We start from the raw sequence: 26,118 nt of genomic DNA on the forward strand, positions 1-26,118 counted from the left end.
CACTTGCTGTTTTTCTGGGAAGATTATCCGCCATAACTGATCATCTCATCCAGGAACTGCTGATAAGCTTCAGAGAAACGAAAAAATTCCCAGGAACAGTCTGAAAACTGCTACCTTAAAATTGTTCTTCCTTGAAACTTTTCTGTTCCGAGGTTGATGCACCAATAACTATGCAAATTTTGGATTTTTGAAATAAGCAAAACTTATCCTCCCCCGCCCCATGCCAAATAAAATAAAATAAAAAAGCCGGCCCAAACTTGTTTTTTTTGGGGGGTGATTTTTATTAGTGATGCCTCATGGACCGGTACCCAATGCCTTGCGGACTGGCACTGGTCCGCGGACTGGCAGTTGAGAAACACTGGTATGGAGGAAAGAAGAGGCAAAGGCAAGGAGGAGGAAATAAAGAGCACACCCCAGTGTGATGAGAAAGGGCTCTTTCCACATTTTCCATCCCTCCTCACACTTGAGGCCACTACCTTACGCTGCCTCATGGAAGGACCTCCCCTGGGATGATGCGCACTCCAAACCTCCAACCCTAATTCATGACTGAGTTGCCTCTGGGGATGGATTAGGGGGCTACCATCTGCCGAGTGTTGCTACTCCTTACTTGTCTGTTTGGTTCCATTCTTCCTCTTAACAATCTGGGAGTGCAGGAGGAGGAGGAGGAGCGGATGGTGGTGTTTTATACCTTAGCATGCTGCCGGGTAATGGCGGGTGGTGGGGAGTGTTGGTGGCTAGATGCCGCGTGCTGCCGGATGAGCAGAGGTGGCAGCATTTGGCGTTCTGTCATCCCAGGGAATCCTGGGAACATTTCTAGTTTGAGCTGGATCTGTATGTAAGGCAACATGAGGTAGCAGAATGTACTTTACTGCTGCAGGCGAGGAATACCACTTTTGAATATTTGCCTGTGTTAAAATCAAACAAAGCAAAACTCCCTGTGTATCAGGGAAATGTTGTAGCCTGCTGTATTGCTTTTCTCTTTGCTGGGAGAGTTTATAGTGAGCATTCAAAAATCTGACCCCACCCCCAGAAGTCTGAAATGGTATAGTTTGTTCTCCCACTTCATTCTGCTGCTTAAATAGACAAGGGGGCTATTCTCACGATCAAGAAAAACCGAGAGCCTAGCCCAATTTTTGTTGATCGTGTAAACGGCCAGGCAGGGCATGCTGGAGCTTGTGGGGGCCAATTGGCCCCCACTCCCCCCAGCCCCTGCTGTCACGGAGCCGGAAATCGTGTGGGCCGCCAATCCGGCCACCTAGGACTCCCTCCCTGTGCACCCTGCTGAACCAAGTCTCACTGATTGTGAGACCTGGTCCAAGGTATCTGTGAGCAGGGACCTTGGGGATCTCTAATGGAATTTCCAGTACCTCACCAAATACACTTCCAAGGATTCTTTGGGAGAAGCCATGTGTAGCAGATTATAGCCTTTGTCTCAAAGAAAGCTCACGTGAGGGAAAGAAATGCTGACTCCTCCCTGCAGAGCTTTCTGGCAAAGGCTACTCCTAAAACTCTTCTTTATTTTTGGTAGATTCTAAAGGCTGCCACCACCACCCGCTTATCAACAGAACTTGATCCCCACTGGGCTTGGACAGAAATCCCAGGGAAAACTCTCTTTATTTTGCTATTGGAAAAGTATACAAAAATCCTCCATGTGCAAGCCTACATGTGGTGGGAAAACTAATAACTGCTGAGCTTCTGAGGCGTGTTTTGCATCAGAGAAAAAGTCCCCTTTCAGCCCCCCGCTTCCCCTGAGTTAAAAATCCACTCGGATGAGGCTTGTAAAGAAAAGAACACACACAAAAAATCTATTCAAATGTTACAGATTGCTTCTGTCTGTGGCTTTCTCAGCTTTTAGTTACAGGTAAAAATGCTCAGTGAAGCTATTCTAATAATCACTAGAAACCGGGCTAAAGGAGACCAGCCCAGTTTCTAGTGAGGGTCAGAACCACTGGGCTCGCTGGCAAGCCCGGTGGTTCTACAGTGGCTAGCCCACCTAACTCCCCCTCCCCTTAAACCAGGTTAACGGAGCAAGTCCTGGTTTCCCTGGCTGTGAGACACCGTGGCGTAACTTCGCACCATGGCGGCTCACAAGGAGACCTCCAACCAGGAGGCTCCAACAAGCCTCCCAGCCTCGGGGGTCTCCCCAGAATGCCCCGCATGCTCGTGCAGGGCATCCTGGGATTTCTGGGGGGCCAGGTAGCCCTCAATCCCTGCAACCCCAACCGTCTCCGTGACGGAGCCGGTAGTTGTGTGGGCAGCCAATCTGGCCACCTAGGGCAGGCACTCTGCTTGTGTGCACAACACCTTGAGGCGCTTCACTTTGATCGTGTGAAGTGCCTCAGTAAGTTATGAGAATACTTCAAAAAGCACCCCAGATGGAGTTGAGGTAACACGCTTTAAAAATCGTTGTGAGGAACAGGTATGTAAGAAAATACAAAAGCACAATTAAAACTTAAAGAGTCTTTTACAATGCCCTGGTTGGATGGGCGAAGGCTAGTGTTTCTTAGTTTAGTTACATTACAGATAAACAATACTAGACCAGTATCAGGGATATACAAAACACACACACACGGAAACAGAAAGTCTAATGCAAAATCTGACTAAACAAACTTTCCCTAGACTAACTCCCCAAAGCCAAAGCCCTGGCTTCCTTTGTCTTGAACTCATCAAAACCCTCATTGAGAATCAAGCTTTCTGCCCTTCTGGCTTTCCAAGACCTGCAGAGATATTTTCCTCCAGCCAACCTTCAAGGCAACATGTCCTCCTCTGCACTCTCAGCCTGCTTCTTCTAAGAACTCTTCTCTTCCTTCCAGTGGCTCTCTGGGTTCCACCCACCTGGTATGCTGATTGGCTGAGCTCTGGAGTTCAGTGGTCCCTCAAACAATGGTTAAAATGGGGGGTGGGGGGAGAGAGAGATTGAAAAGTGCCAGGCATTTCTATGGCATGAAGAGGCAAGTCACTTTTAAGTGTCAGTTTGAAAGACTGAACAGCTTGCCTCTTCAGCAGTGCAATAGAAATATTCTTTTTAAAAGGAAAAGCCAAGTAAACAGTGGAGAGGAGAGCTGGTCTTGTGGTAGCAAGCATGACTTGTCCCCATAGCTAAGCAGGGTCTGCCCTGGTTGCATATGAATGGGAGACTTGATGTTGTGAGCACTACAAGATATTCCCCTCAGGGGATGAGCTGCTCTGGGAAGAGCAGAAGGTTTCAAGTTCCCTCCCTGGCTTCTCCAAGATAGGGCTGAGAGAGATTCCTGCCTGCAACCTTGGAGAAGGTGCTGCCAGTCTGTGAAGACAGTACTGAACTAGATAGACCTATGGTCTGACTCAGTGTATGCAGCTTGCTATATTCCTATATAAACCAGCCTGTCAGTCAGAACAGGGTTGTGAACTGAGAGATAGTGAAAGGCCCAAAGTCACCCAGAGAACTTCATGGTTTAGTAGGAATAAAGCCACAAACTTTCATTGCATTTCAAACTATAACTCTGCTGCTGGTCCAGCACTCACTACACTAGCTTTAATTGCCATCTCCGTATTATGCAGGAGTGACCCCTTTTTTCTTCCCATTGTGTATGTTCCTTCATCATTGGGGTAAGAAAAGCACACTCACAGACTCTGGAGATTTCAGGTTAAGAGGCTGTTGCTTTCAGGTCAGGCCTGAGCCCCTGTATCTCCATATTTGGGCCTAAATTTCAATCCTCACTTTTGCAACTGTCTTTGTTTTCACAGTCTCTGAAGAGCAGCTATTGGCTATTGAAGAATACGATCTCAACGTGGTGAGACTCTGCTTCCAAGCTTTCCTCCCCGATGAACATGGCCATTGTACCCGTGCTCTTTGCCCGATCATCTCCAACCCTGTTTATGATAACAGTAAGTATCTAGGAGCTGGGTTGTGACTAAAGGCTAGCTGTTGAAATGACAGCAACTGACAGTTTCCCTGCCTGACCCAAGTAATGCTCTCTCAATAATGCACTCTCAGTTCTTTCTCAGGAAAAAAACAGAAATAGTTGGGAAAGATCCCCCCCCAATTTATCCCCACTTGGTTTCCCCCACAAATGAACTGGAAATGTGTGGGTGGGGGGGCAGGGATGAAAAAAAAAAGACCCCCCCATTTTCCCAGTCCCCCACCCCCAGGCCTTCAGATCTCTACACACACCTTTGTACACACATCACTCAATGGACTCCTCATAAAGAAGTGCTGTGCCTGTGCTGTTCCAAGCACAATTTTACGCAGCTTCCACACACTTTATGATGCTTGTGTTTTCCTCTGCAGCATGAATTCACACCCTTTCCCTATGCACGATTTCAGTGGTGCTACCTGCTGGCCAGCTCTTGCTTTCTGTGAAGAACTTGATTGCTGTTATTCTGGTGAATGATGCTCCTTCACAGAAAGCAAGAGCTGGCCAGCAGGGAGCGCCGCTAAGACCGCGCAAGGACACTGTTGTGCATATGGATAGAGTATGAATTTGCAATGGAAAAGACCACACAAGGCTACCGAAGTGTGCGGAAGCTGAGTTAAAATGTGCTTGGACCAGAGCTTCGTAATGTTGTCTGGAAGACATTTCCTCATTCGCTCATGCACTCAACTATCCCTGGGCCTTGCCCGACCCTTGCCCACCTGACTGTTCAGCACAGCCCTGTTGGAAGGAATGGGAGCCCAGTTCATAGAGGAGAAGCTGTGGCGCCCGGCTGCTTCCACAAAGGAAAAGTGTTCCTGGCAAACAGGAACAATGGATGAGTTTAGCTTGTTTGCAAATTTCAACGTGGATTACTCTGCTCTGGAGAGATGTAATACATTTCTCAACACACTTATGGCAGGGGTTTGCTTTTGGAGCTGCTACCAATTTGTTAAAGTTGGTTACTGCTATAGTTGCTTCACCTGTCCTTCCAGATAACACCCTTGCTAGCAGAACTTCCTCTTTCCCCCGCTATTTTTAGGTCTGAGTTACCGTAATGTCCCCACCCCACCCCACCTGACCCCACTCTCCTCTTCTTTCCCTTGCTCATTGTTTCCTGTTTCTGTCTAGGAGCTCCCAATTCGGCAGAACTGAGAATCTGCCGTGTGAACAAGAATTGCGGAAGTGTGAAAGGGGGAGATGAAATTTTCCTTCTGTGTGACAAAGTTCAGAAAGGTAATTGTCCTCCTCCAGACTTCCTCCTATGTTGGAGGAGAAGGGCAAATCCACAGTGAATTGTCCCTGCAAGGTTCCTTCATTGTTCCACGGAGGGTGAGGCAGGCTAGGATCCATTGGAGGCTGCCTAGTCAGACCATTGGTTCATCTAGTTCAGTATTGTCTAAGGTTTCAGGCAGGGGTCTTTCCCTCTCCTACCTGGAGATGCTGCCAGGGATTAAAACTGGGACTTCTTGCAGATAGAGCAGATGCTCTACAACAAAGCTATAGCCTCATCCCCACTAGAATGGAGACTAGAGGCAAGCTAGGATCAAGATGCAGGCATGAGACAAGATCACTGGAGGGGGCTCTGCTCCGCATGCTGATGATGAAAGAGGCTTGGCTATTGAGCACGCGGGACAGGGCCTTCTCAGTCATGGCCCCCAGGCTTTGGAATGCTCTCCCAGCTGGCATCTACTCCTCAGCTTCCACCACAGTTTTTAGAAAACAAAGACAGATGTGGTTCTTCACCCAGGCTTTTAAATGATATTAGTTTTCACTGCGGTTGCTCTGTGTTGTTTATGTATGATTGTTTTAAAGAAGTTTTAAACCATTTTAAACAGAGATTATTTTTGTATTTATATTAATAGCTCCACTTTTTGTGTTTTAATTGGGTATTGTCTTACCTATATTGTAAACCAGCTTGGGATAATTTTAATGAAAAGCAGTATATACATTGAGCAATACATAAAAATAGAATAAAATGGGACGGCAGATAAATTGCTGAAAGGGGTTACTGCAGGGGTTCTCAGAGCTGAGTCCCAAGGTGAATGGAGATTATGGGGGTTGTGCTCCAACTACATCTAGGGACCCAAGTCTGAGAAGCCCTGTGTTAGCTGACACTCCTTCAACCATTCTAAACAATAGCATCGTGCAGTGGATTGAGGGTTTTGACTCGGTTGCCCTTTCAGTCACTGCTCACTCTAAAGTGTACTGGGTGGCCTTGAGTAGGTCACTTTCCCATGACCTAAATTAACCTTGTAAGGTTGTTGTGAAATTTGCAGTGGGAATAGGAAGTAGTACAGACTCTTGACCTCCTGGGTTTTACACGAAAAGACACTGGCTGACATCCAGACTGTTACTCAATAGTACTACTCAGGGGTTACTCGAAGGACTACTTGATTTTAATAGGGACTTCTCAAACCACTAAAGACAACCCCAGGGCTCTGTGATCACCAGGAGTCGACACCGACTCGAGGGCACACTTTACCTGCTCAAGAGTAACTTAGTCTGCATATCAGCCTCTGGCTCTTTATTTTGTTTGCCTTTTATGCTACTCCAGTGTTTTATTTGTATGTTTTCCCCTCCCCCACCCATTCTGGGTGACCAGATGATATAGAGGTCAGGTTTGTGATGAATGAATGGGAAGCCAAAGGCGTGTTCTCGCAGGCTGACGTGCATCGCCAAGTGGCCATTGTCTTCCGGACCCCTCCCTTTTATGAAGAAATCACCGAGCCGGTGACAGTGAAGATGCAATTACGGAGACCCTCGGATCAAGAAGTCAGTGACCCCATGGATTTCAGATACCTGCCGGAGGAAAAAGGTACCATGTCTGTCAGAGGATGCATTTCACACACCCTTGCTAACACAGGACTAAGTAGTACTGAATCAAGTCTCATGACAATTGACACAGGAACTGGATTGGTCACTCAAGTTAGGAGATGATGATGATGATGATGATGATGATGATGATGATGATGATGATATGCTTTTGAACCCAAAAGTTGCCAAAGTGTGTTATGCAGACAAATAACAACATGAGGACTACTTCCTTCTGTCTGCTCTACAATGCCTGCAAGGCAAGATATTGCAGCACCTGAGGCAAGGCATCAAAAACTGTCTTGACCCACAACCCTGTGTGGGCCAGCCCCATTTCAAAGCTGACCCTGGCAAACTTTGAAAGTGGCATGGGGAGCAGGGAGGGAGGGAGGTTACTAGCAGCTTCCTCTTTTCTCCTTGTACATCTTGCAAGCTTTCCAAGCATGTCAGGAGAGACGTTCCTTGCAAAGCTTGCAAGGGTCAGATTGACCCTGAAGAATTGCTTCAAGGGTGGCAGCAGTGGGTGTTGCCACTTTGCTGGTGCCCCCATAACCCACTGCCTGAGGTGACCGCCTCACCTCGCCTCATGAAAGGGCAGCCTCTGCACTGACAGCCTGATCCTATGAAGAGCTTGATTTCAGTGACCTTCTGGGCCAAACTGGATCAGTAATTAAATTCATCCTGGTCTTCTGTGTTTCTTTTTCCATTTAAATGGGGTTGTGAGGGCTCAAGATTGCACAAACGAAGGGCAGTCTTTTGCCCCAAACTGTCTTCCCATCACAAGGTCATGTGGACCCAGTTTGTACGGATGGTTCTTGGACATTATATGGGATATTGGCCGCACAGTCTTGGCCTGCACATGGCAAATTTTATGCATGTAGGCCTTCTCACATCCATATGCAAGTGTCCAGTTGGTATAAGAAGTGAGACAGGCACACCAAGAGGGCAGGAACAGAAGGTACGCCTCTTGCTCCCCACTATGTGTGTGTGTATTTATCACATTTATATACTACCTGAGATATATACATACACACACACACACCCCTAGGCAGTGTACACAATTTAAAATACAACAAATATAAAGCGGGTTAAAATGGTTAAAACAAGCAATTTAAAATTAATCAATTAACTAAAAGTCTGAGAAAACAGGTGGGTCTTAAAAGCTGTTTTAAAACCAGCCAGTGTAGGGAGCCTGTATATAAACTACAAATATTTATAGACTGCTTTTCAACAAAGGTTCTCAAAACTTGACATAGAAAAATAAATACGTTTGCATAGTTTACATCTAAATATAAATAAGATGTTTCCCTCTCCCAAAAGGATTCACAATCTAAAAAAAAATACAAGGAACACGCCAGGAACAGCCATTCGAGGGATGCTGTGCTGGGGTTGGATAGGGACAATAGCTCTTTGCTAAATCACCACTTCAAAAGGCACCTCCTTGCTCAGTTAGCAGAAGTAGATCTGGGAAAACATATTGTCTGATCTGGCCTACTTTAGGATATAATTCTGTATGTAGGCCTGCAAGATTGGTTTATGGAGGGCAGCTTCCTCTTCTGTTGGTATAAACATTTCCTCTCTTAAAGGAGAAGTTATGGCTGATAATACTTATCGTGAGAAGATACTTTCAGAATAGACGATTGCATCTAGATACAAGCTTATTTCTTATCAGACAGCTCCTGCTGTTGTAAAAACTTGCTCTAAAGGAGAAGTTACAGACAAGTTATCGGTCCCAGAGAACAGTGATGAGCAGCGCAGAGTGGGGCTTTCTATGCCGTAGGCCCAGGTGCCTCCCCAAAGGTGATCCTGAATGTTGTAGGACTCTTGGGCACAGTGTGAGATGTGGCACAGAGGGCTGATGATGAAGAGGGCAGTCAAACATCCCCCCCCCACCTCGTACAAACAGAAGGGCTGCCCTGCTCATGTGATACTCCTCTGGGTCCGGTCTAAGAAATATTTATGTTAAGAATACTATCCATTTCTAAGGGCCAAAGTTCACATATTAAATGTTGACAAGTTAAAACCTTTTAGGATTCAAAAAACAAGTTGATGATGCAAAAAGAACCCAAAATTTGACCTGGTCCTGCATATTTCCCTTTCCCCTTTGTAAATGGCAACTCCAGGAGCACCCAATCAGGACTGGGATTGCAGAGAGGCGTTAACCCTTTCCTCTCACTCCATAGCCCTGACTCTATGGTTGCTCTTTCCTCTGAGAGGGAAGTTGCTAAATTGGCACCAAACAACAAAGGAAGCAGCACCTTCAGAGGGGTGTGTATGTGTTTGCGTGTGCGATTGTGTTGAGATCTGATGCAAGGGAAACGATTAACTCTCCCTCTTCTCAGGCCGTAGTACCAATCCTGAGTGGACTGCTATCTACAAGGAAAAAAGATAGGCAAAGCCAAACTGGTGATTTGGCCCATAGGCAGAAGTGAATGAGTTTCATGGCGGTCTTGCATTACAGACTTTTAAAGTCAGTGAAGTGACAGAGACTTCAGACTCTATGAACAGAAGAAGAGGCATAAGTGATTATTAGAGGCCTAACTGGCTACAGCGGGCATTTGGAGTCAGCCCTTTCGTGAGGCGAGGTGAGGTAGTCACTTCAGGCAGCGGATTACTGGAGCACCAGTGAGGCAGAAAGATGCCTATTCTGTGCTTGCCTTAAAAATAAAAATAAAAAAAGTTGAGGAGGGTGCACACAGAGAGGATGGCATTTGGTGCCCTGTCTCAGGCACAAAGAGATCTCGAGCCGATATCGTACAACAGTTGTTGCACTTAACAGGCAGACACGCACGCACGCATGCACAGTGAAGCTCTTCTCACGATCGGTGAAAAGAGCTTCTTCTGGGTCTGTGGGGCGAGTGAGCTTAGCCTGGTCTCCCCGCAGACGATCAAAAGGCCAGATCGGCCACCCACATGACTGCCAGCTCCGTCACAGCTCCGTCCGCAGGGATCGGGGGCCACGCGGGGCATCCTGGAGATACCCTCGAGCCTGGGAGGCTGCTTGCAGCCACCCAGCAGGGGGTCTACTCATGTGTTGCTGTGCGCCACAGTGACACATGAGCACCCAAATGAGGTTAATGGCGCACTCGCTCAGTTAACCTCATTTAAGGGGAGGGGGAATTAGGCAGGCTAGCCGCCTTTGGAGCACTGGGCTTGCCTGCGAGCCTGGTGATTCCCACGACCCCTGGAAAGCGGGCTTCCTTAGCCCGCTTTTCAGGGATCGTGGGAATAGCCTCACTATGTTTGAAATGAGGCATTCATTGATCCTCAAAACGGAGTCTTGTTTGGTGAGATTTAATACATGTATGGCTTAAATTCTTCACACGGGATTCTGGTCAAAAAGTGAGCTATGACTCTGATTCATTGATTAAATACATACACAAAGTTTTCTTGCCAGCTTCTTGATCCTTTTATTCTTCTGATTTGTTAGTTTGTATTTCAGTCTGATTTTCAAATTAAATTTATTAAGGGCTCAAGCAGGTCAGTTCTTTCTCCCCCATCAAGCTGCTGCTGTTGCTTTTTTGAGAGAAATCTCCAATGTTCCTCGTATCTTGGGGGCCACTGAGTATTTTTGGTCCATGTCAAGCTTTTTGTTGTTGGAGCATTTGCTTTTATGTTTTCATTTAATTTATCAGCTTCCATACTTCTGCATACCTGGCAGCCCCCAAATGTGTAGAAACCACTACCTTATTTTGTGCTGGCCCATTTTGCTTCCGATCTGATACACACTCAACCACTTAAGTTCGCTATTATAGATTCTTAAAAACGGAAAACGTTATTCAACCTGTTTTTGTTCTGCTAAAGCACTACTATGTTGATCATGTGTGGTGGATGAAGACACCTTTGGAATATTGTTCTGTATTTAGCCTATAAGCAAGTTCTGTTAGACAGCTTCCTCTTCTCTTGTTTTAAACATTTTCTCTCTTAAAAGAGGAAGTGACAGTCTGGAATACCTGACATAATCAAGATACTTTCAGAACAGAGCTTTATTGGACAAGTCCCTCTTCAGCTGCTGTAAATGTTGCCTCTCCTAAAGGAGAAGTTGCCGTGAATAATTTTTTAATGATATGAAGAATACTATCATTTTTGTGAGGCAGAATGTCTCTAAATACCAGGTGCTGAGAAGCAACAGTGGTAGAAGCCTGTCTGCCTGCTTGTTTATTCAAGCTTTTTCATGTTGTCCTTAGCCACTTTGGGACAGGGAACCATCTATTTACTTATCCCCCACCCCACCATTTTGAGAACTTTTGTTGAAAAGCAGTATATAAATATTGGTAGTAGTAGTGGTGTTTCACTTCTTTTTCTGGACCAGTGAATATTAACCCCTGAATGTCTGTCTACATTAAAAGAGAGAGAGAGAGAGTTTTGCCTGTCTCCTAAAATACTAAGATAGGTGTAAGGTTTTTCTCATGATGGATTCCAGCAGCTGGAGCATGGCCACTGAGAAAACCTTTTTGCCCTCATTGGCTGATTCATTTGTAATCCTGGTGCAGAGCCGTCCCGGAGGTACCTGCTCCACCTGCTGGTTAACAGCTTACATAAAATGACAGTCACGGGCAGTGATCTTCACTGTTTTTCAAACAGGGGCCACTTGGGCAAAAAAACCCCAAACCACCCTCAATGTGAGAACCATTTCCCACTGCGGTGACCTTCGTACAATGCTGCGCTTTCCTCAGTGCTGGGAGGGCCCTTGATGAGAAATGGAGCCCTCCAGGGGTGTAGTAAGGGTGGAGTGGACCCAGAGACAAGATTTTAAAATGGCCCCCCCCTCACTGAAGCTCAGCTCATGAAGTAAATAAATCTTAAATGAGGCTGAATAGTCGTAACAAAAAGCATAGTACAATTTATAGCGCTCTCTCTCTCTCTCTCTCAACCTATGTGCCACAATAGAACATCATCCTAATTTTTTTAAAGGTTTTGTAAATTGTGGACGATGCAAGTCATTTAATGGTACTAGAGAAAGACATGCTGTTCTGGTAGCTCCAGGTGGATGAATACAACTGAAGGAAGCCCGGGCGGGTGCGCAGCTGGGGGAGTCACTCATGTGACTTGCCTCTGGGGGGCCCCCAAGGCAGTGGGCCCCCAGACAACTGTCTCCCCTTGCCCTATTATAGTTATGCCCCTGGAGCCCTCTCTTCAGAGCTCCAGGAGGAAATCACTGGGAAGAGCTACACTTCCCAGCACTCTGTGCTTGGCTTCCAAAATGGTGCAGGGGCTGAAGAGGGCTCCATTTCCCTTACAGGACCCCCCCCCCCCAGTGCTGGACAAAGTGCAGCACTTTATGGTGGGAATGGTTGTCTCTGCATGGTGCCAGGGGAAATGTGTAGAGTATGCCCAAATAAACAACAGCCCCAATAAACAACTGGCCAGGAGGCCCCTACTGACTCCCGGGCCTTACAATGAATACCACTGGTCACAGGGGTCACCTGAGGGTTTGTGTGGGTTAAGATGGGTGGAAATGAGGAGGGTTGCTTGGCACATATGGGTGCAACATACAAATGGAACAGCTCCCTCATTATACAGATCCCTCCCCAGCACCTCAGACCACCCTCTTGAGCCAAATATGAGTTGGACCTTGAATTCTGGGGACAGAACTCAAAACATGGTCACCCCTCTTCACGAAACATTTCCAAGAGCTGGTCATAGTGTGTGCTAATTGCCCAATTGCTAACTATTGTGTCATTTTCTACTCCTCTCTTTTAGATCCTTATGGTCATAAGGCCAAAAAACAGAGACACTCCATGGCTTTTCAGAAGCTCATGCAGGATTGTGGTAAGGATCCCTTCCATCTATCTCACTGTTCTGAAGTGAAAACAATTAAGGTGTCTTTTTTTAAAAAATTATTTTCAACAAATACAGCACATGTGTAAAAACTGTGCAGCTATGGAAAAGAACAAACAATTTAAAAAAACTCGAATATAAGCCAGAAATTAAGAGCCAGTTGAGGTTCTATGCAAGTCCAGTCTTAAGAAAAGATTGTTGGTTGCTGAGCATGCAGGTACAACTTGATAGGAGACAACTGAAAACAAAATTCAAGAAAGAACATCACTCCAAAATTTGATTTGAGTGGATGGAGGGTTACAAACTGACCATCCATTATTGACATATTCAATAAATGGAAGCCATATTTCCAAAAACTTGTCTTGTTTTGTTACTCCTCTAGCTAACCTGATTTGATAGGTTCACTTTTCGGATAATGCGATCTTCCAGACCCTATTGCACTAATTTTTAATGCATTTGAATTTCAAATGCATTGAAATCTTTGAGGATTTCCAGTGTTTACCTACAGTGAGGGAAATAAGTATTTGATCCCCTGCTGATTTTGTCCGTTTGCCCTCTGACACAGAAATGACCAGGCTATAATTGGAATGGTAGGTTTATTGTAGCTGTGAGAGACAGAATAACAACAAACAAAGCTTAAAAGCCCAGTGCCCAAAAGTCAGCGATGGATTTGCATTGTAGTGAGGGAAATAAGTATTCGATCCCTTCACAAAAGATGTCTTAGTACTTGGTGGCAAAACCCTTGTTGGCAATCACAGAGGTCAGACGTTTCTTGTAGTTGGCCACCAGGTTTGCACACAACCCAGGAGGGATGTTGTCCCACTCCTCTTTGCAGATCCTCTCCAAGTCAGAAAGGTTTCAAGGCTGATGTTTGGCAACCCGAACCTTCAGCTCCCTCCACAGATTTTCTATGGGATTAAGGTCTGGAGACTGACTGGGCCACTCCAGGACCTTCATGTGCTTCTTCTTGAGCCACTCCTTTGTTGCCTTGGCTGTGTGTTTTGGGTCATTGTCATGCTGGAATACCCATTCACGACCCATTCTCAATGCCCTGGCTGAGGGAAGGAGGTGCTCACCCAAGATCTGACGGTACATGGTCCCGTCCATCGTCCCTTCGATGCGGTGAAGGTGTCCTGTCCCCTTAGCAGAAAAACACCCCCAAAGCATAATGTGTCCACCTCCATGTTTGACGGTGGGGATGGTGTTCTTGGGCTCATAGGCAGCATTCCTCCTCCTCCACACACGGCGAGTTGAGTTGATGCCAAAGAGCTCGATTTTGGTATCATCTGACCACAACACTTTCGCCCAGTTCTCCTCTGGATCATTCAGATGTGCATTGGCAAACTGCAGATGGGCCTGTACATGTGCTGCCTTGAGCAAGGGGACCTTGCGGGCACTGCAAGATTTCAGTCCTTCACGCCGTAGTGTGTTACCAATTGTTTTCTTGGTGACTATGGTTCCAGCTGCCCTGAGATCATTGACAAGTTCCCCCCGTGTAGTTCTGGGCTGCTTTGTCACCGTTCTCATGATCATTGCAACTCCACGAGGTGAGATCTTGCATGGAGCCCCAGTCCGAGGGAGACTGACAGTTGTTTTGTGTTCCTTCCTTTTGTGAGTTATCGTGCCAACTGTAGTCACCTTCTTACCAAGCTGCTTGGCGATAGTCTTGTAGCCCAGTCCAGCCTTGTGCAGGTCTACAACCTTGTCCCTGACATCCTTCGACAGTTCTTTGGTCTTGGGCATGGTGGTGAGTTTGGAAGCTGAGTGATTGCTTGCTTCTATGGACAGGTGTCTTTTATACAGGTACTGTAACAAGCTGGGATTAGGAGCATTCCCTTACAGAGGGTGTTCCTCATCTCAGCTTGTTACCTGCATATAGTGAAAAGACACCTGGGAGCCTGAAATCTTGCTGGTTGATAGGGGATCGAATACTTATTTCCCTCACTACAATGCAAATCCATCGCTGACTTTTGGGCACTGGGCTTTTGAGGGTTTGTTTGTTGTTATTCTGTCTCTCACAGCTACAATAAACCTACCATTCCAATTATAGCGTGGTCATTTCTGTGTCAGAAGGCAAACGGACAAAATCAGCAGGGGATCAAATACTTATTTCCCTCACTGTACCTTTATCTTGGTGGCTGCTAGCAGCAGAGTTATTATATCTTTATGAGGTATGTTGTTGTGAGTACTTTTATAAATTGAAAAAGTGTTAGCACTGGATCAAGCTGAAGATCGAGTTGAACTATTTCAGAGATTAACAATTAAGGTGTCTTGAGACTTACTTTGCATTTTATTTCTCTGCTAGCAAAATTCTCGTCATTAGGACTGGTGGAAAGTGTTTGGGGAGAGACTTTTTGCATCACAAAAATCTTTATGCATTGCAACCCCCCCTGGGATCTGTCAGACAAAGCCAGGCCATGCAGTATCCAGGGCTGGAGAAGGGCAGGTTTTGCCCTCAATGAGAAAGTGTTCCTGAATGCAGCAGTTTGCTTCTCCCCCACTCCATTGAAATAAAAGGCAGTTAGTTGCTTCAGTAGGAGAAAGTGAAGGGATCCCTTTGGGGACTCTTGAGTTAGGGTCTAAATCTCACCTCTGCCTCTGCTGGACCCAGCTGTTAAGAATCAAGTTTGCTTCTATTTGCACAGCCCTGCTTGTCATTCTCTTGGTCGCTCCTAAGTATGACAGAAGGTTGGGGAGATGAGACAGATTGTTGGGAAAGTGTCTTTTCATTGGGGTTATTGAATGGAATAAAAATTGACATTTCAAAAGCAGCAGAATGCTAGGGAACTGCTGCAAAAGCAGGGTGCAATGTTGGGAAACTTTCTGTATGTAAGACTCATTTTCTTGTTTTTAAATAAATACACAGACTAAATACTTTTTTCCTGATAGGTCCAAGTGCATATGAGAGGTCTAGAGCTGGCATATTTCAGAAGGTTGCTGGCGAAGGAAAGACAATTAAGAAAGGTAGATTTCCCCCGCCACTCTCTCTCTCTCATATACACACACACACACACACACACCCCACCTCTCCCATGACTGTGTTCTGGTTGTAGGTGCTGGAAAGAGAAAATATTTCATAAATGATCTTTTTTTTAAATTAGTTTCCCCTTCCCCTTCCATGTCAACTAAGTTGGCATATCAACTCAATGAATCCCTTATTCTGTTCCAGTTCATGGTGGTTTCTGTTATTGCTTTTAGCTAGATTACCAATGTGGGATGTTTTTGTTTTTACCAGCTCCTCTAGAAGATAATGATAATTTAGAGGGAATGGCTGACATCCTGACTAATGAAGCACTGATTTAATGGGAGAATCACTGGTTTAGCACTAATGCTTTTAAGAGTTCCAAGAGAAAGAGAGAGAGAGAGAGAGAGAGAGAGTTGGGGGTTTCAGGGACCTTCCCTTCTCCTTGAAGCCCTCTGTGTCACCTGAAAATGTCTCTGAAGGCTGCACAATACCCTCAGGTACATACTTTTGCGGGGCACAGGGTTCTTTCTGGGGAAGGGGAGGTTGTTGAAATTTGGCCACACCAGTAGTGGAAATGACTTAGTTGAAATTTTCAGAAACACCACTGCTTCTCCCATTGCCCTGGGCCTTGGTTTGTCAGGATGTCAGTCATTATTTTCCTGTATAAGAAGGAAACGATGTGAAAGCGTACTAATATGGCAGTGTAACACTGGAAACACAATTCTCTTGACACGCATTTTAAAATATATGTGTATGGGTATATCTACACACTCAGATATATGTATCAGTTCCCAGAACACTGAGTAGGCATCTTGCTTGCAACTGAAGGCTAGCCCAACATAGGAACACATGCAGCTGCCATATACCAAGCAAGACCATCGGTCCATCTAGCTCAGTATTGTCTACACAGACTGGCAGTGGCTTCTTCAAGGTTGCAGGCAGGAGTCTCTCTCAGCCCTATCTTGGAGATGCCAAGGAGGGAACTTGGAACTTTCTGCTTGCAAGCATGCAGGTGCTCTTCCCAGAAGGGCCCCATTCCCTAAGGAGAATTTCTTAACAGTGTTCACGCATGTAGTCTCCCATTCAAATGCAACCAGGAAAGACCCTGCTTAGCAAAGAGGACAATTCATGCTTGCTACCACAAGACCAGCTCTCCTGGTTAATATTGTATAAGAACATATAAAGAGCCCTTCTGGATCAGTCCCAAAATCCATCTAGGCCAGCATCTGGCTTACCATAGTGTCCAATCAGATGCGCTTAGGAAGCCCACAAGCAGAGCACAAAAGCAACCATGCTCTCTTGTTCTTGCTTCCCAGCAAGTGGCATCCTGTCTCTGAATCTGGAGGTAACATATGGCCATCAGAACAAAGGACCCAATACATGCTTTGTTAAATGCATCGTTTGGCCCTGCATCTGTGTATTTGTTTAATTTACACAGCAGCTGCCGGGGAAGGTGATCAGGACTTGGGGCCATGGTGTGTGCAGAGGGATATTTATCCCTTTCTACTCATACCCCTGTGGATCCTTAATCCTTCCCTAAGGGTGATGTCAGTGTCCCAGTGTGGGAAGAGAGGGGCAGATTAATGCTATACAGAGCATCCCCGCTCTGGGGAAAATAGGGTGGTGGATGCATCCCATACTGTGTCTTGATTTTTAAAGGGACAGTGCATCCCCCCAGCCCACCTTTGGGATACGCGAGTGTGCCCTAGTATACCCTTTGAGAATTACTGTTGCGTAGTTACACATCCCTTTCCAGATCTAAGCACTGTTAATTCTCTTCACAGAAATGAATCTGTACCATTCCCAGTTTGAAGCAATCAGCCCACTGCAGAGAACCCCTCCAGGGCCACCCTACTACCCGCCTCCCATAAGCAGCCTCATTTCCTCTGGATGCCCTGCTCCACCTCTACAGATGAATGGGCCCATTAAGCAGGATGTTGCTCCGGCACCATGCTGGCGTTCCTACAGTTTGTCCCAGAATGTTTCACTGCAGCAAACCAACATGGCGGCAGATGGATTGCATCCCAGCATGCAGAACGGCAATGCACTGTCACTAGGACAGGAAAACGTCCTGAACTGGGCCAGTCCGAAGGATGGGAATGCCTTCAGAGGATTCCTTGGTGCCCCAAACAACCAAGGATCGCCATCACCCATGTCTCAGCAAGATATGTTGAATGCCTGCAGTGCCACCGCCAGCCAGCCAACCCATCACACGAACGTTGCAATGCCCAATGGCACCAGCATGGAGATAGAGGATGGCAGGTGCTCAAGCGTAACCTTGGAAAAGACCCCTTTGAGTTCCATGTCCAGTGGCTTTGAACCGCTGCCCCTCAGCTTTCTGGATAGCCTCAATGAAGCAAGTCCATCAGGCAACCCGGGTCTTCAACATCCAATGCATATGTCCAATAGCCAGTACTTCAGTGCATTTGGTACCCAAGAACAAGAGTTCTTTAACTCATTTGGAGGCAATTTTGAAGACATTATTTGAACTGAAACTCGATAAGGTCATTGCTCAAGGAGACTGTGATTTCTTTCAATAGGAGAATTATTTTTTCACATGACTGCTGTGGAGAAGTAATACTTGTTCTCAGGGTACTAGTATATAGTGTGACTTTAACAAATGATGCAACCATTTTAGGAGGATTGATTGAGCAGGGACCAGGTAGGCTTGAATAAGTTCTTAACCATGCTTTGTAAAATGCACTTTGTGTTCATATTCTCAGGCTGCTGGAAGATGTTAAGGGGGAGGGTTTATTTAATTTCTTTTTGTAGTGCTCGTATCCACCCTCTTTGCTCAGTTGCACTCGGCTAGTATTGCAACCTTGTCTGTTTTGGGACCTTGATGAGTCCCATCCAGGGATGGTGGTTGTTGTTGTTGGTGGAACAGTCTCTGTCTCTGCTTGTCTCCCTTGCTTTGATCATGGTTCAGGAGGGCCTCTCAATCCAGCTCTAGTCATACACAACTGTAGAGCCCAGATCCAAATAGGGACATGTATTTCACATGCACATCAAAGGACTTATTCAGCCAATGCAGTGGGATCTGGATGGACGTACAGCTTCTTCTGCAGCTGTGCATTGGCCTCTGCATCACCTCTGCACAGATCTCCCTTGCTGGATTGGGGCAACTCCCCTTTGACCTGCACATTCTCAAATGATTGAAAGATTCCTCACCTACTGACATTTGGAAGAGCGACCAGCCTCCAACTTGTTGCATAAGATTGTATGACTAGTCCTTTTCTTTCTTTCTTTCTTTCTTTCTTTCTTTCTTTCTTTCTTTCTTTCTTTCTTTCTTTCTTTCTTTCTTTCTTTCTTATATTTTAAGAAGAAACATCTGGAGTTGTGGTTTCTCATTTCTGTTTTTTTAAAATGCAACATGGACTTGTATGTGCCCTGAAACCATAGGCATATGTTTCTTATGGGACTGTGGCATTTTGGGGTGAGGCTTGGTTATTGCGGCTAGGGAATAATCTGCCTATCCTGTTTTTTCATGTCCCTTCCAAATGCTACTGCTGAGCTTGATTGATTTATTGATTTACTGTGCTGGCCACACAAACTCCTTGACTAAGTTCCTGAAGGATTCATTTGGTATCTCCATTGCAATAATAACTGATCCATTGGAAACTAAAGGCTGTAAGATGTGCGGGCAGCATCATCCAATTGTCTAACTGAAAAGAAGATCCTTTTGTCTATTTCATGGGCCAAAGACAGCTTGGAATCCACATCGAAGCAACACTTTCAAACTTCTCAGCACTTGCATATTACCACTAGAGATGCTGGCTAAAACTACTGATGGACTCTTTATGTTCTTTCCCCTTCAATGAGGCCTGCATCTCTGCCAGCGCACAAATTCAATACATCTTGGACCTATGAGGCTATATCTCTGTGATAGAACTAGTCTTTTGCAGTAAGGAGATTCCAGGTTATATCTCCCAGTCTCCAGTCTGAGGAAAAGCCTTCATCCTGAGCCATTGGAGAAATAGATGCTACTCAGAGTAGGTAGTACTGGGCTTGGCTCTGTATTGAACCTGCCACCTGTGGTGTGTTTTCAGTACTCTGTTTCCACTGCGGATATGCCTGTTGAGTGATGATGCTTCCAACATGCAGCTGTTTAGATCCTAGACTGCAATAATACTTTCTGCAAACTTTCCCCTGCATCTAGGATGGCCTAAGGCAGGGATTCTCAAACTTGGGACAGAGGAAGCTCAGTATTGTCTACACAGACTGGCAGTGGCTTCTCCAAGGTTGCAGGCAGGAATCTCTCTCAGCCCTATCTTGGAGAAGCCAGGGAGGGGACTTGGAACCTTCCGCTCTTCCCAGAGGGGCCCCATCTCAGCTCTCATCATCCACAGCCACAATAGCCTTCCAGCAACATCTGGGGACCCAAGTTTGAGAACCCCTGGCCCAAGGCCTTGGAGAAATGACATTCTGGTATTTCAAAGCACTTCAGGCCAATAAAACAGTGCTTGAAACAATACATGTGATTGAGACAACAATACATGTGATTGACAGCGTTGAGGCGGAAGAATCACTACAAGGTGGTTTCTTTTTCTCCGTCTGTAATTACAGGATAAAGTGGTTTTTGTGAAAATGCTTTCATGTGATTATTCTCATGCAGGGTATCATACCCTGAAACACTCTGGAGTCCTATCCCTTTTCAGGACAGAGTAATGTGCTTTTACCATGCAAAGACTCCTATTAATATTATAATTTTAGTAGGATTGCAGTATACACAGTGCAGTCCTGTGCATGCCTGCTTAGAAGTAAATCCTACTGAGTTCAGTGAGACTTATTCCATGGTAAATGGGTATAGGACTGCAGCTTCATTTGATTAACTGATCAGATTAATTGAAATTAATCAACTAAAGCCCTCATTCATTGGGCACCAGATTTATTTTTAATTGCTAGGTGGGTTTTTTTAACACAAGAATTTACAGACATTGTGGATTGCAGACAGAAGAAACATTTCTCCTCCTCTCCTACACAGGAGGGGATGCCTCTTCCAAAACAGTGATATTTGGTTCACACCATTATTTGAATATTGGGTTAATGTTGGTTACCAGCATTAGTATGATTGTGTGAACTCACACCAAGGTGGGAATTTCAGATTCATCTCAGGCCATAAACCACTTTGGCATAGGTTCACACAATCATTCTAATGTTGGTAACCCACATTAAACCTAGATTCAACTAAATTGTGTGATCCAGGCCACTGACTCCTGTGATATGTGCATGCAGCATCTAAAACTTGTAAAATATTTTTTTCTCTTGTGGTAGTGTTTTGTTCATTTGCAAATAGTGTAGATCAGGGGTTTCCAATCTGTTGCCGGCCAGATGTTGCTGAACTATAACTCCCATCATCTCCAGTTATAATTTGTGTTGGGGATGATGGGATTTGTAGTTCAGCGACATCTGGAGGACCACAGGTTGGGAGCCACTGGTGTAGACTTAATCAATTAGTTGATTATATCTAATTTGCTTAGCTGAATACATCTTTAATTGGATTCCAAAGGATGGAATCCACAGTTTTTGCCACATGATCTGGAAGAGTGTCCACTTCTGTGAATGGAACTCTCCTTCTGTGAACAGAAGCTGCTTTCGTTCATGCTTCATGGAGCAAAACCCAGGTTGTGAATATTGAGAGGACAGTTCCTATATTGGTCATTCTTCCGCCTCTGCCTCTGATCCTGAATCATAGCATTGGAGTGGGGCTTATTAGACTGTCTCGTCCCCTCCCCTGCTTGATGCAGGAAATCCAGAGCTCTAGCATCCCCAAAAGACAGCTGTCCAGCCTCTGCCTGAAAACCTCCACCCTGCTAGGTATTTGGTTCCTTGGTCAAACCACTCTCAAGCACTTAGAAATTTCTCCTAATGTTCTTTTCCCAATTAGAACTGGTCTTGCCCTCTGGAACAGCAGAGAACAAGTCTTGTTGTTTCTCACACAGAAAGCTCTCTTCTGTGTGATAGCCATCTCCAGATATTTGAAGACAGCTATCATGGCTTTCCTTAGTTGAGACTTCTTTAGGTTAAACATACCCTGTTCCTTCTACCCTTTCTCATAGAACTTGTTTTCTAGACCTCGTTACTGTGTTCATTCCCCTCCTCTGAACCCATTCCAATATGTCTGCATCTTCCTTTAAAGTGAGGGCCCCTGAACTGGCCACAGTACTCCAGATGAGGTCTGACTAGTGCAGAATCAAATGGAACGATTACTCATTGTGACATGGAAACGATGGTTTCTAATCAGTCTAAAAGTCACTCTCTCATCATCTAAGGGTCCGACCGCCTCCCTGGCAGGTTTATGCTGCTGATATATTTAAAGACATTTTTGTTATCCCCCTTGACACTTCTAAAATTATATTCTCCTCAAACTCTCTTTTTGCATCCCTTATTGTCTCCTTGCATTTCTTTTGTCAGAGCTTATGTTCCTTTCTGTTCTCTTCATTTGAGCAGGACTTATATATTCTGAAGGTAGTCTTCTTCCCTTTTATCTGTTTCCTGACTCTACTTGTTAGCCTTGCTGGCATCCAGGGAGAGGTTTGGATCCAAAAGCAGCCCCAGACTGTGTACCTGTTCCTTCTTGGGAAGTGTAACACCGTCCAGAACCAGCAGATCAAAATCATCTCAGTTTCTGACCCCCACACAATAAGTACTTCAGTCTTTTTTTAAAATTCAGTCTCAGTTTGTTATACCTCGTCCAGCCCATCATTGCATCTAGGCAGGTATTTAGAGAGGTTATGGCTTCTCCTGATGGTGTTGACATGGAGAAATAGATTTGGGTGTCATCAGCATACTGATAACGCCCTGCACCAAATCTCCTGATGATCTCTCCCAGCAGTTTCATGTAGCTGTTTTAAAAGCATCAGAGACAATATGGAGCCCTGAGGGACACCATATAAAAGTTCAGATTTTGAAGAGCAATAGTCTCCAAGGGACACCATCTAGAATCTGCCTGAGAGATAGGAGTGGAGCTTCCCTCCCCCCCACCCGCGCCCAACACGCTAGAAGGATACTATGGTCAATGGTATCGAAAGCTGCCGAGAGATCCAAAAGGACCAACAGAGTTACACTCCCACTGTCAGTTCCTAACTGGAGATCATCCATTAGGCTGACCGAGGCAGTCTCCACCCCATAGCCCACCTTGCTCAACCATGGAAAGTTGGAGACAGGCCTATAGTTGCTTAACTCTGAAGGATCCAATGCAGACTTCTTCAGAAGAGGTCTAATGATTGCCTCCTTAAGACAACCAGGCATCCTGCCCTCCCTCAGAGAAGCATTTATAATCTCTACCAGACCTTCTACAACAACTCCCCTGCCCGATAGTATAAGTCATTCTGGACAAGAGTCAAGGGAACAGGTGATTGGCCACACCATCCCAAGCAGCTTGTCCACATCTTTCGGGAGTCACAAACTGAAACTGATCCAGCCTAACCACATAAGAGGAGTTGCTGGACACCTCCGCTTCAGACACTTGCAGTCATTGTCGGGTCTGAGTCTTAGTCGGCCAGAATACAAGATATTTTATCCATGATGAACTCATTTAAAATGTCACAGTGGGTAATTGATGGTTCGAGATTCTGATTCAAGGGAGGAGGGGCACATACTAGCCCTCTCACAGCCCTGAACAATTACACCCTCTCAGGATGTAAGCTTACAGATGCAATACAGGCAGAAAAGTATAGCTTCTTTGCCACACATACTGCCTGAGCATAGATCTTCAAACGTGTTTTATGTTCAAATCTGTCACACGCAAGTCGAGTCTTTCTCCACTTGTGCTCCAGTCGTGTATGTTGCCACTTCAGCCCCCGTAGTTCTTCCATATACCAAGGGGCCAGTTTTGAAGCAGGTCAGAGAGGACACTTAGGAGTGATCATGTCTGCTGCCCTGGTGTGTGTGCTGTTCCAATTCTCGACCAGAGTTTCAACAAGATCACTGGCAGAGCCAATGCTAAATCCTTCCAAAGCTTCTTGGAATCTTATTGGATCCAATAACCTTCTCGGGCTTTGGCATTGCCCTTTTGGTGGCGATCCTGTCAGTGGCGATCCCACCACCACAGGCGGCGCTCCTATATAGCAGCAGGCAGATGGCAACGCAGGACCTCACTCTGGGCCATCTGGGAAGCAGATGTTCTCTTCCTCTCCTGTAGGGTTTCTGGCAAGCTGAGGCCACAGGCAGCATTCCTATATAGGTCCAGAGTTGCCTAGTCTAGGCAGGCGGTACACAGGAACTGCTGGCTCACCCTGGGCCCCTGTTCAAGATAGGGCTGAGAGAGATTCCTGCCTGCAACCTTGGAGAAGCCGCTGCCAGTCTGAAGGCAATATTGACCTAGATGGACCAATGGTCGGACTCAGTATATGGCAGCTTCCTGTGTTCCTAACTCCCTGCAGAGGAGGAGCAGCAGCCACAGTCCCACAAATCACCCCGAGACAGGCAGCAAGCAAGCAGGCAGGCAGGCAGGCATCAAGCGGGCAGCAGGCAGGCAGGCAGCAGAAGACAGATGGGAGTGAAGGTTCTCTCCCCCTTCTCTCTAAGCTTGACTTAACCACTGATACTTTGCATTTGTATATTATCTTGTTTGCATTTAGGCAAATCTACATTTAGATATTGATAATGACTGTGTCATTGTGGGTTTTTTTAAATTTAAAAAGCAAGGTACACCTTTTAAAAGTGTTGAAATAACTTTTAAATATTAATTTGCAGAATTCTCACATTGAGGAGAAGACTCTTGTAACAAATATAGAGAGGTGTATTTATAACAAATAAAATTAGTGTAGCAGTTATGAAAAACTTGCTTTTCTGCTGGTTTCCCTCACATTGTGGGAAACGTCACCCCCGCCACCCTTGTGGTGATGAAGGAGTGTAGGTATGGCTCCTCTGTGCCATGCGTTGCATCCTCTCCTCTGCTTTGCAGTGGTGCTTCTGAAGCTTGCAGGGATTCAGTGCCAACATGATGGCATTGAGATAGGGCTAAAAAATAAGCTTTGAGTCTCATGTAGCTTGTTCTCAGGTAAGCTTACGCAACACAGATGTGTGTTTGTATTTTGAAAGTGTTCATTTGTATTTTTCGCTGTGTTCCACTTTAAAGTAGACGTGAGTGGCCATTGGGCCTGTACTGAGTCCCTTCTTTCATGGGCTGCCACGTTGCACAGCAGAAGCACTATTGTGCAAAGGCTGGAATTGTGTGGACACAATTGTGTGTTGGTATGGCCATTATTTCCAATGGTGTTCATGCAATTTTGGCGTTTGTGCAACAGCACCCTTACGCAGTTGGGCATGCATTTTGTGCCAGCCATGTAACTTAAGAACAAAAGAGGCTCCTGATCTTTGATGGTTTGTATGTCTCTGTGTGTGTGTGTGTGTGTTTGGATAGACTTGCCCAAGTACAAAAGGGTTGCCAGTTGGTTAAGAAAACAAAGTACTTGAGATTAAATGCAGGGGTGGTAACAGAAGGACCCTGGATGGTCCTGGAAGAAGACACCTGGTGTGCCTGTATTGCTGCTGGGAGCAGGCTCCAGCCCTGTGACAAACCTGGGCCAAAAGCACTTATGACCCCAGCATTTCTGGAAGTAGAGAATGAGTGCTGTGAGGCCATGGGTGGCTGGATGCAGATGTACAAAACTTGCAGTAAATGGGGTGTTGGGGATGGGTTGAGAGGCATGATGAGCAGCGTGATATGGCTCGACCAGGATGCCTCCATTACCAATTGTGGGGCTCCAGCAGATATCCAGAGACATTTGTCTCTGGAGGTCAGATGGGTGCTTTTTGCAATACAATCAACATAAGTAAACCAAATTTCTGCTGACGCCCTCCATATCCTTGGAGAATCTGAACTATGTAGCAAGTGAAAGACAATTCCTTTTTGGTTTTGCAATGAAAAGCACCAGAATGAAGAATTCCTGGCAACTCGTCTCATGTCAAGAGAGATTATTTTTCAGTCTGATAAAGTTTAAAAGTTCTCATGTTTATTAACTTGCTCTTAATGTTCAAAATGTATGCCATTTTTATTCTGATTTTATTAAAAATTTGTAAATAAATCAAATATTTTTGGAAACCCCTTTAAATTCTTGAATTTAATTTAATTTAATTTAATTTAATTTAATGCTGGAGCTCCAGTGGGGAGGGCATTCCATAACTTAGGGGCCATTCCTGAAAAGGGTGTGTCCTGAGTCACTACCAGTCATATTTCAGAAAAGAAAGTGATCTGGCTGGAGATGTGAAGGTTTGGGCAAGTTCATACAGGAGAAGGTCTTATATTACCCAAGTCCACATCATTAAGGGCTTTAAAGGTAACCATCAGTACTTTTAATTGTGCCCAGAACAAGGAGTCACAATTCCTAGGGCTCCCCATAGCAACCTAGCTATGACATTTTGGACAAGCTGAAGTATCCCCACCCTCCCTCCCTCCCTCCATCCTTGGCGAAGTTCAGGTGTAAGCAAGCTGTGTGATTGTGCTGGCCATACAATTCCAGCTCCCAAACATGCCTGAGGCAATGAGGAAGAACCTACAGGATGATGTCGCTTCTAGTAGCCGCTGAGCTACTAGCGTGCTGTAGGAGAGAGGCCCAGAAGTTTACATGAGAAGGCCACCAACAGTGCTAACCATTTTAGCTCCAAGGATTTCATTCTTACTCAAAACCACAATTGCAAGCTCCTGGGAGCAGCATATGG

General features: G+C 45.5%; 1 protein-coding gene across 2 annotated transcripts in view; it reads left to right on the plus strand.

Annotated features, from left to right (window-relative positions):
* Positions 1-25,504, plus strand: part of REL (REL proto-oncogene, NF-kB subunit) — an 83,890-nt gene extending 58,386 nt beyond the window's left edge. For both annotated transcript variants that reach the window (XM_053247026.1, XM_053247033.1), the window contains exons 5-10: positions 3,727-3,867; positions 5,025-5,129; positions 6,499-6,711; positions 12,411-12,479; positions 15,378-15,452; positions 17,238-25,504. In XM_053247026.1, the coding sequence (XP_053103001.1) occupies positions 3,727-3,867; positions 5,025-5,129; positions 6,499-6,711; positions 12,411-12,479; positions 15,378-15,452; positions 17,238-17,941 (1,307 nt within the window). In that variant the 3' untranslated portion in view covers positions 17,942-25,504. The remainder of the gene's footprint in view (positions 1-3,726; positions 3,868-5,024; positions 5,130-6,498; positions 6,712-12,410; positions 12,480-15,377; positions 15,453-17,237) is intronic.
* Positions 25,505-26,118: the final 614 nt, after the last annotated feature.

Source organism: Hemicordylus capensis, chromosome 1 (genome assembly GCF_027244095.1).
Source record: "Hemicordylus capensis ecotype Gifberg chromosome 1, rHemCap1.1.pri, whole genome shotgun sequence".
Lineage (NCBI taxonomy): Eukaryota > Metazoa > Chordata > Lepidosauria > Squamata > Cordylidae > Hemicordylus > Hemicordylus capensis.